Here is a 17,659-nt window from a genome sequence, read left to right as displayed (position 1 = left end):
GGTCAATGCAGATAGTCCGGGTAGCTTAACTAATTAACTAATCATTTTAGCAATCTTATGGCTTGGGGGCAGAAGCTGTTCAGGTTCCTGTTGGTTACAGACTTGGTGCATCGGTACTGCTTGCCAAGTCTATGACTTGGGTGGCTGGGGTGTTTTTAGGGCCTTCCTCTGACACCGCCTGGTATAGAGATCCTGGATGGCAGGGAGCTCGGCCCCAGTGATGTACTGGGCCGTACACACTACCCTCTGTAGCGGTACATAGTCATAGAACATAGAGTATAGAACATACAGTATAGAGCATAGTCATAGTCATGGCTTATTCTAAAGTACCCCTAGGAGGTCCGTTTTATAGGGCTGTACTCTTGTTGCGCACCAAAGGCACAGGGTGTGGGTGTGAGAGAGCAAGAGAGAGAGAGAGAGAGAGAGAGAGAGTTATTGAGCCAAAATCGGATATGATCTAGTGTATAATTATTCTAGGTAACTCTTTACATTACATAGTCCTTCTTATAACAGTTTAATTACATTTACGTTGATATCAAAAGGGACTCTCTAAAACACATTACCCACTGCTCAAGGTTGTGTGTGTCATGGTGTGTAATTGTCAGTGCAGGTACATTGATTTTGGAACTGGCCTAGACCAGACTGGGTGCATGAGGGCAAATGTCTATTCGACCTCTGTGCCAAACATTGATTTAATACATGAAAGCAAGCCCATTGAACACTTTTAACAAGTTATTTATTTAGATATCAAACTACTGGTTAATGGGGTTTGGAGTCAAAGACATAACAAATTGTGTAAAGAACTGGAATAGTAATGAGATAATCCTCATCCAGCCAGGAGATGTCAATTTAAGAACATGATTTAAAAATCAATAGGTGTCAATTAGGCACAAAAAAAGAGAGAAAATGGCTGCAATGCCTAAAATTTCAATTGGCCTGTTGTTAGAATGAACATGGTGGTTTTATTATTACACATAGCCTTTAGCATTGACAACACCATCCCACTGGGCACACACTGGTTGAATCAATGTAGTTTCTATGTCATTTCAACAAAATGACGTTGAACCAACGTGGAATCGACTTGAATTGACGTCTGTGCCCAGTGAGATACACTACATGACCAAAAGTATGTGGACACCTGCTCGTCGCTCACATCTCATTCCAAAATCATGGGCATTAATATGGAGTTGGTCCCCCCCTTTGCTGCTATAACAGCCTCCACTCTTCTGGGAAGGCTTTCCACTAGATGTTCTAACATTGCTGCGGGGACTTGCTTCCATTCAGCCGCAAGAGCACTAGTGAGGTCGGACACTGATGTTGGGCGATTAAGCCTGGCTCAAAGTCGGCGTTCCAATTTATCCCAAAGGTGTTCGATGGGGTTGAGGTCAGGGCTCTGTGCAGGCCAGTCAAGTTCTTCCACACCGACAAACCATTTCTGTATGGACCTCGCTTGTGCACGGGGGCATTGTCATGCTGAAACAGGAAAGGGCCTTCCCCAAACTGTTGCCATAAAGTTGGAAGCACAGAATCGTCTAGAATGTCATTGTATGCTGAATTCCTGCTGTAGCGTTAATATTTCCCTTCACTGGGGGCCTCCCGAGTGGCGCAGTGGTCTAAGGCACTGCATAGTGCTAGAGGCCTGGGTTCGATCCCAGGCTGTGTCGCAGCCGGCCATGACTAGGAGACCCATGAGGCGGCGCACAATTGGCTCACTTAGCTTTTCAGTAAGGCCATTCTAGTGCCAATGTTTGTCTATGGAGAGTGCATGACTGTGTGTTCGATATTATACACCTGTCAGCAACAGGTGTGGCTGAAATAGCCGAATCCACTAATTTGAAGGGGTGTCCACATACTTTTGTATATATAGTGTAGGTCTATGGACAGACAGTAGGGCCTAAATGCACCAACGTTTTCCATGAATCCAGTAAATTCCACTGCACCTTGGAACAAGCTAAACAATGAGGCGTGGTCCCCGTGCGCACCCCTGATTGGCTGTTGCCTTTTTGCCTCCTGAACCTGGTACCTTGGATGGCGAACGACGCTCGAGAGTCATTTTACTACAGTAGGCTAACCTAATCTTAACTGACGCGCCATGCCTCGCTATACAGTTCACATTCGGGACGAGTGGCTGGCTGTTCCCTGTCGGGACCCCACCTACACCATCCAATGGCTGGGCTACGAGGCGCTCAAACGCTACACCAAGAACAAGCCCGACAACGGGGGCATCAAGGCGGTGAAAGACATTCGGTTTGTCGCTAGGAGGTGCCAGGGACAGGGGCTGTTGGACGGCGATGACACCATAGAGGATGTCCTCGAGGACAATGACTTCGTCGAAATTGGTAATTCATCTATATTCCATTTATTTTACTTTGTACCACTTAAAAGGTAGATGAATGGAATAGAACAACTTGTTTTCTCACTTGGAAAACTTCAGGAAACATGGCATGGTCTACAATAGAATAGGATGTGCACGCGCAATAGAAAGCGTGTGTGTTTTTTTGGTAGAATGTCTATTAATATGAAGTGTATTGATTCATATCATCTATTTGTAGCCATCGAAGGGGATACCATGTCTACAGACTTCGTTCCATACCAGCCTGGAGTTTCACACCTGTATCCTTATTGTGTCACCTGCTCGCATGTCAATGTTGGAATGGAATGTATTACCCAGAAAAGTATTTTGATTATGAGTATAATTTGACTACAAATGTGTGTCATAATTTTTTTATAAATCTCATATTAGCTAGTCATAAATGGAAGATAGGTGGTCATTATGCACATGGCAAAATATGCCATAGTAGCCTACTTAGGTTATTGATTGAGACTCCATGCTGTAGTCATTTGGGGGTTAACATAGCATAATTTCTGGTCCATATCCTTAACCATTATCAAACAGGACAGCTGCATATAGAGAATCAGACAATGTGAGTATTACTGGCATATAACACTGCCTTACATGTTATTTTATTAATATCAAATCAGTTCATAAGCAACACATGCTTTCTTCTCTCCAGTACCTTTTCTTAGACGGCAACAGCCTGACTTCGACAGACCTGGTGAATTTAGGAAGGGGTCTGTACAAGATCAAGGTAATTATTTCTTTAATATTTTTTCCTGATTATATATTTTTTAAAAGTATTATTCATTTTGGGGCATTTCTTGGAAAAATGTAGGCCAAATAGTTGTCTGTATTTGTCCTTTTGTAACTGTTTCAACAAAAATGAATAAACAGTTGATCACCAAAAACATATTTTAAGGTGATGATCAACAAGCTTGTGGTCTAGGATTCTAAGGAGTCTAACTTGATTCTCTCACCTTTGTTCTTCATGACGAGCTGATCCTATCGTTACCCAATCCTTCTCCTCCTCCTGTCCTCTCCTTTCCTCCTGTACCTAACCTTTCAGCTGACCTCAGAGGCAGAGAACGGAGTTGTGAAATCCAGAGAGCTTCTGGACACCATCGTCAAGGAGAACAAAGGTGAGAGAATCAAGTTAGAATCCTTAGAATCCTAGTTAGAATCCAAGTTAGAATCCTGAGAATCCTAGTTAGAATCCAAGTTAGAATCCTTAGAATCCTAGTTAGAATCCAAGTTAGAATCCTTAGAATCCTAGTTAGAATCCTTAGAATCCAAGTTAGAATCCAAGTTAGAATCCTTAGAATCCTAGTTAGAATCCAAGTTAGAATCCTTAGAATCTAAGTTAGAATCCAAGTTAGAATCCTTAGAATCCAAGTTAGAATCCTTAGAATCCTAGTTAGAATCCAAGTTAGAATCCTTAGAATCCAAGTTAGAATCCTAGTTAGAATCCTTAGAATCCAAGTTAGAATCCAAGTTAGAATCCTTAGAATCCAAGTTAGAATCCTAGTTAGAATCCAAGTTAGAATCCAAGTTAGAATCCTTAGAATCCAAGTTAGAATCCTTAGAATCCAAGTTAGAATCCTGCCATGATGAGTATGGAACGATTAATTTACCCATAACAGAAGAAGGATAATGGAAGAGGAAACATATAACACTGAATAACAGTATAACACACATATGGTTATAGAATAGCATATAATCTGAACCATGCTGTTGACAATCCACCCCTATATAATGAGCCTTGCACTAATTTTAACATAATATTCAATAGACTGTGATGGTAAACACCTGATTAAAACTTTCCTGGGTGTGAGAGTGCAACAAATTGTTCACTGTCATCAGAGAATTGACCTACATGCAACTGTCTTTCGCTCTCTCTAGTTGTCTATGGAATCACTACAGGATTTGGTAAATTTGCCCGGACTGTCATTCCTGTCCACAAGCTCAAGTACAGTACTCTCTCTTTTTTCTCTGAATATTGTCTGATAAGATTGGTGCATTGTTTGCTTACTATGTGTCCATGTGTTGTATTCCCATAGGGAGCTACAGGAAAATCTGGTGCGATCACACTCTGCAGGTTAGTGACCTAATGTATAACCGAGCTACAGGTACTAATATCTAACTGGCCCATGTTTTCCATTACGAAAGCATGAAACCTAAAAAAAAACTTGATTTCAATTCATGCAAAGTCTGTCTTTTTTTTCATTCTTGTATATTCGCTATGAATATATCCATTCTTATATATTCGCTTTTATATTCACTGGTCTTGTTTTGGGGCCCATACTATACCATGGATCTCAATGATTTTAAACTTCCCCATTACACTGGTGTTTAGGTGTGGGCAACCCACTGAGCCCAGAGAGGACCAGGATGTTGTTGGCTCTGAGGATCAATGTCCTGGCTAAAGGATACAGTGGAATCTCCCTGGAAACCCTGCACAGAATGATTCAGGCCTTCAATGGTAAACTCCTTAACCCTGGCTTTCACCTCAGCTTTACCTCAGGGATAACCTACATTCTATTGATTCCATTGGTGCTATTGGTTCTGTTGGATCCTTTAGTTATTTTGGTTCCATTGGTTCAGTTGGTTCCATTAGTTATTTTGGTTCCATTTAGTTTAGTTTAGTTTAGTTTAGTTTAGTGTATTAGGATCCCCGTTAGCTACTACACATGCAGCAGCTACTCTTCCTGGGGTCCACATAAAACGTACAAATACATGACAAAGTACAGAACAGTTATAGACAAGAACAATATAAGATATAACATTACATTTAAAATAAAATAATAAAAATAAGAGTTATCCTGTAGCTCAGTTGGTAGAGCATGGCGCTTGCAACGCCAGGGTTGTGCGTTCGATGTATGCACTCACTAACTGTAAGTCGCTCTGGATAAGAGCGTCTGCTAAATGACTAAAATGTAAAATATAGGAAAGACACCAAGAGACAACCAAAATACTATTTAAACACTATTCATATATACCTATTCATATTCTTATATACAGTACAATTAAATTAGATCTTTAGAAAGAGGAGAGGCGCTGTGATACAATATGTTTTTATCTGTTTTTTAAAGCTAAACTTGATTTTTGCCTTTGTAACCTCTGGTGGCAGAGCATTCCACGATGACATGGCTCTCTATAGATAACTGAGCGATGCATTAAATCTGTTTTTGGGTACCGGGAAGATCCCATAGTGGCGTGTCTGGTGGTTAGGCATTTTCAGCACACAAATGCTTCTTTAAAAGACTAGAAGAGAAGTAGTCAATTTCTCCTCAACCCTCAACCATGAAAGACTATCATGCATGTTGTTGATGTTAGTTCTGTGTGTGCAGTTAAGGGCAAGGCGTGCTGCTTTGTTTTGAGCCAGCTGCAGCTTTGCTAGGTCTTTCTTGGCTGAAACTGACCGTATTACCGGACAGTAATCAAGATGGGACAAGATCAGAGCCTGAACAACAAGTACAGTTGATCTTTGTGTCAAAAACGGCAGAACATATTTTTATAACAGACATACACTACATGACCAAAAGTATGTGGACACCTGCTCGTCGAACATCTAATTCCAAAATCATGGCCATTAATATGGAGTTGGTCCCACCTTTGCTGCTATAACATCCTCCACTCTTTTGGGAAGGCTTTCCACTAGATGTTGGAACATTGCTGCGGGGACTTGCTTCCATTCAGCCACAAGAGCATTAGTGAGGTTGGCCACTGATGTTGGGCGAGTAGGCCTGGCTCGCAGTCGGCGTTCCAATTCATCCCAAAGGTGTTCGATGGAGTTCAGGGCCAGACAAGTTCTTCCACACCGATCTCGGCAAACCATTTCTATATGGCCCTCGCTTTGTGCACAGGGGCATTATCATGCTGAAACAGGAAAGGGCCTTCCCCAAACTGTTGCCACAAAGTTGGAAGCACAGAATCATCTAGAATGTCATCATATGCCGTAACGTAAATATTTCCCTTCACTGGAACTAAGGGGCCTAGCCCGAACCATGAAAAACAGCCCCAGACCATTATTCCTCCTCCACCAAACTTTACAGTTGGCACTATGCATTCGGGCAGGTAGCGTTCTCTTGGCATCCACCAAACCCAGATTCGTCCGTCGGACTGCCAGATGGTGACGCGTGATTTATCACTCTAGAGAACACGTTTCCACTGCTCCAGAGTCCAATGGTGGCGAGCTTTAAACCAATCCAGCCGACGCTTGGCATTGTGCATGGTTATCTTAGGCTTGTGTGCGGCTGCTCGGTCATGGAAACCTATTTCATGAAGCTCCCGACGAACAGTTCTTGTGCTGACCTTGCTTCCAGAGGCAGTTTGGAACTCGGTAGTGAGTGTTCCAGCCGAGGACAGACACATTTTACACGCTACGTGCTTCAGCACTCGGAGGTCCCGTTCTGTGAACTTGTGTGCCCTACCACTTTGCGGATGAGTCGTTGTTGCTCCTAGACGTTTCCACTTCACAATAACAGCACTTACAGTTGACCGGGGCACCTCTAGTAGGGCAGAAATTTGACGAACTGACTTGTTGGAAAGGTGGCATCCTATGACGGTGCCACGTTGAAAGTCACTGAGCTCTTCAGTAAGGCCATTCTACTGCCAATGTTTGTCTATGGAGATTGCATGACTGTGTGCTCGATGTTATACACCTGTCAGCAACGGGTGTGGCTGAAATTGCCAAATCCACTCATTTGAAGGGGTGTCCACATACTTTTGTATATATAGTGTAGGTCTATGGACAGACAGTAGGGCCTAAATGCACCAACGTTTTCCATGAATCCAGTAAATTCCACTGCACCTTGGAACAAGCTAAACAATGAGGCGTGGTCCCCGTGCGCACCCCTGATTGGCTTTTGTGTATATAGTGTACCTCTCCCCATCTTCACAACAACTTTATCAATATGACTTGACCATGATAACTGACCATCCAATGTGTTGGTTCTTTTGGTTCCGTTTGTTATTTTGGTTCCATTACTTCCATTGAATGGGCCACTTCAGAGAGGAATCTTTGTAGATTCTTTCATTGAAAAAACAACAACATCAACGTTAAACAAACAGAAACAGAGAGACGTTGAGTGGGGTCTATCTATCACATCTCTGATTGTCTTCTCCTCATAGCGTCCTGCCTGTCCTTCGTCCCTGAGAAGGGAACAGTTGGTGCCAGCGGAGACCTGGCCCCCCTCTCCCACCTGGCTCTGGGGCTGATGGGAGAAGGCAAGATGTGGTCACCCAAGAGTGGATGGGCCGACGCCAAATACGTAAGCCATATCACTGCATTTACTTCATGTTCTATTTCACCTTTATGTAACCAGGCGATTCAGAACAAATTCTTATTTATAATGACAGCGTGTAGCTGTATAACTAACAAACTGATATCACTGTAACCTCTCAATGGGTCTGGATGATTGGGACATTGCACAATATCCCCAGTGACAATGTTGACATTGTGATCAAAATGGTGGTAGACTGACTACTGAGAGGTCAGATGAGAATGTTTGTGTTTCTATGACGCTTGACCTTTTTACATTTGTTTTCCCCCTCTTTTCCCCCTTTCATCTCTCTGCCCAGGTACTGGAGGCTCATGGACTCAAGCCAATATCACTGAAGCCCAAGGAGGTAAAGGGAAATCACTCTGTTGTTGTTCTCTGTCACTCTATGGAGGGTTGATTTGAGTTCACACAGTGTATCTGTGTACCATTTACAACAAACCAACTTTAATCAGGTTCTCTGATTTTCCACAACAAAGGTTTTTTAAATCCAGTCCTTGAGAGAGGTTGTTCGATGGGATGAGACTCCTATGTTTGGCTTGTCTCTGGGCTGTGTTGGATCAACTCTTCTTCAGCTAAACTCTCTGGACCACAATTGTTCGGCTGACCCTGGTTTCCAAGGGGATGTATGTGGGGATTGGGTTAAAAGCCATCTCTCTCCCCTGCCCATAGGGCCTGGCGTTAATCAATGGGACCCAGATGATCACGTCTCTGGGGGCAGAGGCAGTGGAGAGAGCCCAGGCCATCGCCAGGCAGGCGGACATCATCGCTGCTATCACCCTGGAGGTGCTGAAGGGGACCTCCAAGGCCTTCGACAGCGGTGAGAAGGCCCGTTAATACTGATTTAGCTACGCTATGCTAACTCAGTCCTCCATCATTCTAGATATCCACACCCTGTGGCCACAACAACTGATGTAAAACATCGTGATTGAGACTGATTTAGCTACGCTATGCTAACTCAGTCCTCCATCATTCTAGATATCCACACCCTGTGGCCACAACAACTGATGTAAAACATCGTGATTGAGACTGATTTAGCTACGCTATGCTAACTCAGTCCTCCATCATTCTAGATATCCACGCCCTGCGGCCCCATCCAGGACAGATAGAAGTGGCCATGAGGTTCCGCGCCCTACTGGACTCAGACCACCACCCCTCGGAGATCGCAGGTGAGTGAATGGATCAGGTTGCTGTACTATGGCTGACCCTCTGCTCCAACCTCTCTAATCTGTGTGTGTGTGTGTGTGTGTGTGCCTGAGTGTGTCCATTCGTGCGTGCGTGTCTTTTGGAGGAGTTGGGATAAAGTAATCATTGGACAATAAAGTCATCTTGTTGTTCTTCTTCCTCTACAGAGAGCCATCGGTTCTGTGACAGAGTCCAGGATGCCTACACCATGCGCTGCTGTCCTCAGGTGACTTAACATAGGGGTCAGAGGTCACAGAGTTTTATATTTAGTTCACAGAGAATCCCCTCCAGGTCAGGACTAAACTCAGCCTGGCCTTTTCTCTTCGTCCACAGGTCCACGGTATTGTGAACGACACAATAGATTTTACCCAGAAAATCATCAACACAGAGATCAACAGCGCCACCGACAACCCTGTATCCTTCACTGTGTGTGGTGTGTGTATTCCTCTAACCAAATTTGACAATTTCTACCTTCATTGCCAGTTTTATCCTTAATGTCTGAATCAGATGGTGTTTGCAGAGAGAGGAGAGACCATCTCAGGAGGAAACTTCCATGGAGAATACCCAGCAAAGGTATCAAAGGCTTCTGGTGGACTGAGTATTCTGAGTTTTCCTGAGATTTAGAACTAAGTGAGATGATAAAATATACAGTATAAACCCAAGGATCATCAACTAGATTGGATGGTTGGAGGGGCCGGAACATAATTACAAATCATTTGTAGACTGCAAATTGACCAGCACACTGTTAAAGCTGTTAATGTACACTGTTAAAGCTCCCAACTCACCGCTTTATTGACAACGTTTTGATCTGAAACGGATCTTCGTCAGGTCAAGCAAACAAACTGAGTGCTCACATCCCAAAATATACACATTTCACCTCACATGACTATTATGTACATGGTGGTCCTCTGTAGCTCAACTGGTAGAGCACGGCGCTTGTAACGCCAAGGTAGTGGGTTCGATCCCCGGGACCACCCATACACAAAAATGTATGCACGCATGACTGTAAGTCGCTTTGGATAAAAGCGTCTGCTAAATGGCATATTATATTATTATATTATTACATGACGCACGGTGGGTGTGGAAACAATTCAATTCACTTTTGTGCACAATCAATCATAATTAATCACAGAGGTACATATGGTCATTAAGGATTATATACATACAAATAGTTTCAAGTTAAAAAAGATTACATTGGAAACTGTTGGAATACCCGCCCATATGACCATTACTCGCAGGAGGCGCGGTGGCCGTAGATATAATTCCAGTGAACCATTTCAAAAACAATTTGTGTATCTCTAATAATTTTATATAAATGAGATGGGCACATGTAGTAGTTACATAATCTAATATACAGTACATGTACAAAATGACCAAGTGGAGACCTGGATGGCAGGACAAATCAACGTGACATCAAATCAAATCAAATTTTATTGGTCACATGCGCCGAATACAACAGGTGCAGACATTACAGTGAAATGCTTACTTACAGCCCTTAACCAACAGTGCATTTATTTTAACAAAAAAGTAAAAATAAAACAACAACAAAAAAAGTGTAGAGAAAAAAAGAGCAGAAGTAAGATAAAATAACAGTAGGGAGGCTATATATACAGGGGGGTACCGGTGCAGAGTCAATGTGCGGGGGCACCGGCTAGTTGAGATAGTTGAAGTAATATGTACATGTGGGTATAGTTAAAGTGACTATGCATAAATAATTAACAGAGTAGCAGCAGCGTAAAAAGGATGGGGTGGGGGGGCAGTGCAAATAGTCCGGGTAGCCATGATTAGCTGTTCAGGAGTCTTATGGCTTGGGGGTAAAAGCTGTTGAGAAGTCTTTTGGACCTAGACTTGGCACTCCGGTACCGCTTGCCGTGCGGTAGCAGGGAGAACAGTCTATGACTAGGGTGGCTGGAGTCTTTGACAATTTTGAGGGCCTTCCTCTGACACCGCCTGGTATAGAGGTCCTGGATGGCAGGAAGCTTGGCCCCAGTGATGTACTGGGCCGTACGCACTACCCTCTGTAGTGCCTTGCGGTCGGAGGCCAAGGAGTTGCCATACCAGGCGGTGATGCAACCAGTCAGGATGCTCTCGATGGTGCAGCTGTAGAATTTTTTGAGGATCTGAGGACCCATGCCAAATCTTTTCAGTCTCCTGAGGGGGAATAGGCTTTGTCGTGCCCTCTTCACGACTGTCTTGGTGTGTTTGGACCATGATAGTTTGTTGGTGATGTGGACACCAAGGAACTTGAAGCTCTCAACCTGTTCCACATATTCATATAAGAAATGGTCTGATATCAAACTCTTGATTCAGACCTTTAGGAGACATGGTGCACAAACGGTGAATCCAATACAATTCTCTTCTCAATAATAGATGATCAGTATCTCCCCCCCTCCTAGGAGTCTTAACATGTTCGATACCAATGGGATAGGATAAAGTAATCCTTCTACCCCCCTTACCCCCCAAAAAGGTGAGTGCACCAATTTGTAAGTCGCTCTGGATAAGAGCGTCTGCTAAATGATGTAAATGTAAAATGTAAATGTAATGAATCTCAGAGAGCTAATGTTGTGACGAGCCTCTACTTGGGAACAGATTTCTTAAGTTATACTGAACTTATAAATGAAAATATAAATGCAATATGCAACAATTTAAATGATTTTACTGAGTTACAGTTCATATAAGGAATTTTACTGAGTTATCATATTATATAAGGAAATCAGTCAATTGAAATGAATTCATTAGGCCCTAATCTATGGATTTCACATGACTGGGCAGGGGCGCAGCCATGGGTGGGCCTGGGAGGGCATAGGCCCACCAACTTGGGAGCCAGGCCCACCCACTGGGGAGCCAGGCCCAGCCAATCAGAATGAGTTTTTCCACAAAAGGGTTTTATTAGAGACAGAAATACTCCTCAGTTTCATCAGCTGTCCGGGTGGCTGGTCTCAGACGATCCCGCAGCTGAAGAAGCCGGATGTGGAGGTCCTGGGTTGATGTGGTCCTGGGCCGGCGTGGATACACGTGGTCTGCAGTTGTGAGGCCGGTTGGATGTACTGTGAAATTCTCTAAAACGACATTGGAGGCGGCTTATGGTAAGGAAATGAACATTCAATTATCTGGCAACGGCTCTGGTGGACATTCCTGCAGTCAGCATCCCAATTGCACGCTCCCTCAGAACTTGACAAATCTGTGGCATTGTGTTGTGTGAAAAAACTGCACATTTTAGAGTGGCCTTTTATTGTCCCCAGCACAAGGTGCACCTGTGTGATGATCATGCTGTTTAATCAGCTTCTTGATATGCCACACCTGTCAGGTGGATGATTATCTTGGCAAAGGAGAAACGCTCAATAACATTAAAAGTGAAATATTCATGTAAGAAATGGTCTGATATCAAACTCTTGGTTCAGAGCTTTAGGAGACAGAGTGCAATTTCTATGCTTCCCGTTCTTAAGTTTCGTTTTTTTGCGTCTTTTACTTTCAGTTTTGTACACCAGCTTCAAACAGCTAAAAATACAATATTTTGGGTTATGGAAAATATATTTCACAGCGGTTTAGATGGTACAGTGATGATGATGGTACAATGATTCTCTACTTGCTTGTTTTGTCACATAACTGAAATTGGGCGAACTATTAGAATTTTAGCAACCAGGAAGTGGTGGAGTGATTTCTGCATAGTGCATCTTTGAGATAGATTTATTTGTGTCTCAGAAGATAGCCCTTTTTGGTAAAGGACCAATTCCATATTATGGCAAGAACAGCTCAAATAAGCAAAGAGAAATGACAGTCCATCATTACTTTAAGACATGAAGGTCAGTCAATACGGAAAATGTCAAGAACTTTAAATGTTTCTTAAAATGCAATCGCAAAAACCATCAACCGCTATGATGAAACTGGCTCTCATGAGGAGCGCCACAGGAAAGGAAGACCCAGAGTTACCTCTGCTGCAGAGGATAAGTTCATTAGAGTTACCAGCCTCAGATTGCAGCCCAAATAAATGCTTCACAGAGTTCAAGTAACAGACACATCTCAACATCAACTGTTCAGAGGAGACTGTGTGAATCAGGCCTTCATGGTCGAATTGCTGCAAAGAAACCACTACTAAAGGACACCAATAAGAAGAAGAGACTTGCTTGGGCCAAGAAACATTAGCAATGGACATTAGACTGGTGGAAACCTGTCCTTTGGTCTGATGAGTCCAAATTTGAGATTTTTGGTTCCAACCGCCGTGTCTATGTGAGACGCAGAGTAGGTGAACAGATGATCTCCGGATGTGTGCTTCCCACCGTGAAGCATGGAGGAGGAGATGTGATGGTGTGGGGGTGCTTTGTTGGTGACACTGTCAGTGATTTATTTAGAATTCAAGGCACACTTAACCAGCATGGCTACCACAGCATTCTGCAGCGATACGCCATCCCAATCTGGTTTGCGCTTAGTGGGACTATAATTTGTTTTTCAACAGGACAATGACCCAACACACCTCCAGGCTGTGTAAGGGCTATTTGACCAAGAAGGAGAGTGATGGAGTGCTGCATCAGATGAGCTGGCCTCCACAATCACCCGATCTCAACCCAATTGAGATGGTTTGGGATGAATTGGACTGCAGAGTGTAGGAAAAGCAGCCAACAAGTGCTCAGCATATGTGGGAACTCCTTCAAGAAAGTTGGAAAAGCATTCCTCATGAAGCTGGTTGAGAGAATGCCAAGAGTGTGCAAAGCTGTCATCAAGGCAAAGGGTGGCTACTTTGAAGAATCTCAAATATAAAATATATTTTGATTTGTTTAACACTTTTTTGGTTACTATGTGTTATTTAATAGTTTTGATGTCTTCACCATTATTCTAAAGTTACAGTGTAGAAAATAGTAAAAATAAAGAAAAACCCTTGAATGAGTTGGTGTGTCCAAACTTTTGACTGGTACTGTATATGTACATGCCACTCTAACATCGCTTGTCCATATATGTACATATTCTTAATTCCTTTGTATTGGGTATATGTTGTGAAATTGTTAGATATTACTGCACTGTCGGAGCTAGAAACACAAGCATTTCGCTACACCCGCAATAACATCTGCTAAACACGTGTATGTGACCAATACAATTTGATTTGATTTGATTTGTATATAAACCCATTTATAATCCGGACTCTGACATTGCTTATTCTAATATTTCTTAATTATTTTTTTTATTTTTTTTACTTTTTGGATTATGTGTGTATTATTTTGTATTGCTAAGTATTACCGCACTGTTGGAGCTGGAAACATAAACATTTCGCTCCAGCTGCGATAACATCTGCTAACCTGTGTACGCGACCAATAATCTTTGATTTGATTTGCTTTGATATAACTCATATTCCTCCATTGTTCTCTCTCTCTCTTTATGTCTCTAGGCCCTGGACTTCTTGGCTATAGGTGTCCATGAGCTGGCAGCCATCAGTGAGAGGAGGATTGAGCGTCTGTGTAACCCGTCTCTCAGTGAGCTGCCAGCCTTCCTAGTCAACGAGGGAGGGCTCAACTCTGGATTCATGATCGCACACTGTACAGCCGCTTCCCTGGGTTAGTAAAGGATCAGCTCTTACTAACGTATGTAATTACGTCTTTGGGTGCCCAGGAGTAAACCGACTGTGTGATAAAGAAGGCTAGCAGTGAGAAATAAAGTATTACTTAGATTGAAACACACGCACTCACAATGCATGTGTTTCAGCCATCAATGCTTTGTCTACAAAAGCTACAAAGGCTTGATGGCTGAAACGTGTCCTGAAACGTTACTCCTAAATTCATAAAACCAATCGTTATATCCTGTTTCACTTGTGTAGTTTCAGAGAACAAGGTGCTGTGCCACCCGTCTTCAGTGGACTCCCTGTCCACCAGCGCAGCCACCGAGGACCACGTGTCCATGGGAGGCTGGGCAGCCAGGAAAGCCCTGAGGGTCGTGGAACATGTGGAACAAGGTGGGAAACTAACCGTTTATTTGGACTTGATACAATAGATATTCATGTTTTGATTATTTGTTACTGTTGAAAGGAAGCAATATTTTGATACTAGATATTAATTAGTTACCTATCAGATTTTTTATGTGAAATTCACATAGAAATATTTGTTTGGCTGGGTTCATACACAAAGTGGCAAAAACATGAAAATAATTTAATTGGTTCTAGCCTGGGCTGGGGCATGTCTGCGCAAGCTTGCAATTCATTGGTGAATGGTTTTTCTGCCCCGAGCTGTGTACTAAATTGATCCCTAATTCCAAACCTCAAAGTTATCTGCTTTTGAGCATTTCATGGAAATAGTGAGCAGCAAACAAACGGAAGTAAATGATGTAAACTGATATATACTGATGTAAACTGATGTAAACTGATGTATACTGATGTAAACTGATGTATACTGATGTAAACTGATGTACTGTAGAAGGGTTGTTCATCTTAGTCTGAATTGGGAAACATTTACCCAGTTACTGTGAAAATGTCCTACTTCTACTGACAGTGTGTATTCTGGGTAATATGTAACTTCACGGTGATGCAGACAACTGCAGTAGTGGAGTTCATGCAAACACAGAAAAACAAGAAGTCAGCGATATTTAAAAAAAAAAACCCCGAGGAAGTTGCCGCCACCATTTCTACTTAATTTCTTGTCCTAGGGATGAAATGCACGTTGACTTAAATCATTGTGCAACATCATGGGTAAACTCTGGCCATCGTCTTTCAGCTCAAAAAAGTGGATTTCTACCGGTGTGGGCGTTTTAAGACTAGCCCACATTTAGAGAGCTCAACCAGTGTTAAAGGTCCAATGCAGCTGTCTTTTAAATCTCAAAATCAGATCATTTCTGGGTAACAATGAAGTACCTTACTGTGGTTGCTTTCAATTAAAATTGACATAAATAAACAAAAATAGCTTCTTAGCAAAGAGCAATTTCTCATGCAAGACTGTTGCTAGGATTGTCTAGGAGTGGTCTGAGTGGGGAGGGGAAAACTGAAAACGATCTACAGTATTATTGGCAGAGAGGTTTGAAACTGTCTTTCTTATTGGTCTATTAACTAGTTTAACAACTGGTGATGTCACCAGGCAGGTCAACACTCCATCTCACCAAAACAGGCTGAAATTTCAGGTGGTCTTTTCAAACAGCTCTTACACTAAAGGGCATTATCATCATTTTCACAATTTCACAGTTTTATTCCAACCTCATACTGTGGAAATATATATAAAACACAGGAAAATCACGTTTTCAACTCCACTAGGCCTTTAACATACTTTTTACCTCTATGTCAAAAAGGAACTTTTGGCTTTTTCGGTCTCTAATTTGGTATATTTCTATGCATTGAACATTACTAAGAATGTTTATTTATTTATTACATTTGATCCTATATCATAACTTGTATAATACTCTTGTTGATGATACTCATCCAATCAGGAAGAAAATGTCATTATGTGAATGACGTGTTATTCTGAGGGTCCACAATTGGTCTATAACCTGTCCCATTTCCTCTCCCCCTCTTCAGTCCTAGCAATCGAGCTGCTAGCTGCCTGCCAGGGCATTGAGTTCCTCCGCCCCCTGCGTACCACAACACCATTGGAGAAGGTCTATGACCTTGTACGCAGCGTAGTCAAGTAAGTCAAACAGATCTGGCCAGTGTGTGCACACTGTAACACACACAACACACATCTCAGTCCCCTGAAATGATTGAGAAAGTTGGTTAATATTTATCCAGTGTCCCTCTTCTTTCTGTGCCTGCTCTTCCCCTCATTCTGTAACTCCCCCCCGATTCGCTCCCCTTCTCTGCCTCCCCCTCTTCTCCTCACCCTCTCTGCCTCCCCCTCTTCTCCTCCCCCTCTCTGCCTACCCCTCTTCTCCTCACCCTCTCTGCCTCCCCCTCTTCTCCTCACCCTCTCTGCCTCCCCCTCTTCTCCTCACCCTCTCTGCCTCCCCCTCTTCTCCTCACCCTCTCTGCCTCCCCTTCTTCTCCTCACCCTCTCTGCCTCCCCCTCTTCTCCTCACCCTCTCTGCCTACCCCTCTTCTCCTCACCCTCTCTGCCTCCCCCTCTTCTCCTCACCCTCTCTGCCTCCCCCTCTTCTCCTCACCCTCTCTGCCTCCCCTCTTCTCCTCACCCTCTCTGCCTCCCCTTCTTCTCCTCACCCTCTCTGCCTCCCCCTCTTCTCCTCACCCTCTCTGCCTCCCCCTCTTCTCCTCACCCTCTCTGCCTCCCCCTCTTCTCCTCACCCTCTCTGCCTCCCCTCTTCTCAGGCCCTGGATCAAGGATAGGTTCATGTCTCCAGACATTGAGGCGGTCCATCGTCTTCTTCTAGACCAGAAGGCAAGTGTGAGGTCATAATAGATATCACTCTGAGCCTATATTCATTAAATAAATGAAAAATTGTGATTTAGCACACGCTTATATCCAAGTTTGTGTATTTTATGTGATTATTCAGGTGTGGAACGTGGCTCAGCCATACATTGAGAAGTATAACATGGAGCTTCTTCCTGAGTCCCGCCCCACCTCTCCTACTGCCTTCTCATTGGATCCCCCAGCATCACCACGGAAACGCATCCGCCTCGAGTGACATCATCATTATCATCTGTCTAAATGTATACTTTTTGTCTCCCTGTATTTCAGACAAATGTTTTATTCCTTCCGCAACCCCAGCTGCTTCAATAATTATTGTGTATTCCATGCTAGTTTTGAACAAGGAGTTGTCGGATAACATTGATTGAGGCTAGACAGTAGATCTTATTCGTCACTGAAACTAGATAGAGCTTGATTTAATGTATTAAACTTTCTTCACAAAAGCAATATGAAATTATTTTTTCAATAAATGACAATTTCATGCCTTATTATTACCTTAGTTATTTTATATATTCATACTTTGTTTAATA

At 43.0% G+C, this 17,659-nt stretch overlaps 1 protein-coding gene across 1 annotated transcript; it reads left to right on the top strand.

The window, feature by feature from the left end:
• The first annotated feature begins 2,041 nt into the window (after positions 1–2,041).
• Positions 2,042–17,617, top strand: hal (histidine ammonia-lyase). The gene is made up of 20 exons (XM_041836899.2): positions 2,042–2,339; positions 2,553–2,613; positions 2,897–2,924; positions 3,015–3,089; positions 3,405–3,477; positions 4,238–4,304; positions 4,396–4,433; positions 4,692–4,817; positions 7,469–7,608; positions 7,919–7,966; positions 8,290–8,437; positions 8,691–8,786; positions 8,970–9,028; positions 9,136–9,216; positions 9,310–9,375; positions 14,180–14,345; positions 14,606–14,740; positions 16,286–16,394; positions 17,030–17,099; positions 17,215–17,617. The coding sequence occupies exons 1-20, from the start codon at positions 2,093–2,095 to the stop codon at positions 17,344–17,346; spliced, it is 1,965 nt and encodes a 654-aa protein (XP_041692833.1). The 5' UTR covers positions 2,042–2,092; the 3' UTR covers positions 17,347–17,617.
• The last annotated feature ends 42 nt before the right edge of the window (positions 17,618–17,659 follow it).

The sequence above is a fragment of the Coregonus clupeaformis genome, chromosome 19 (assembly GCF_020615455.1).
Source record: "Coregonus clupeaformis isolate EN_2021a chromosome 19, ASM2061545v1, whole genome shotgun sequence".
Taxonomy (NCBI): domain Eukaryota; kingdom Metazoa; phylum Chordata; class Actinopteri; order Salmoniformes; family Salmonidae; genus Coregonus; species Coregonus clupeaformis.
Note: the sequence above shows the minus strand (reverse complement) of the source record. Positions and strands in the feature narration are given on the sequence as shown.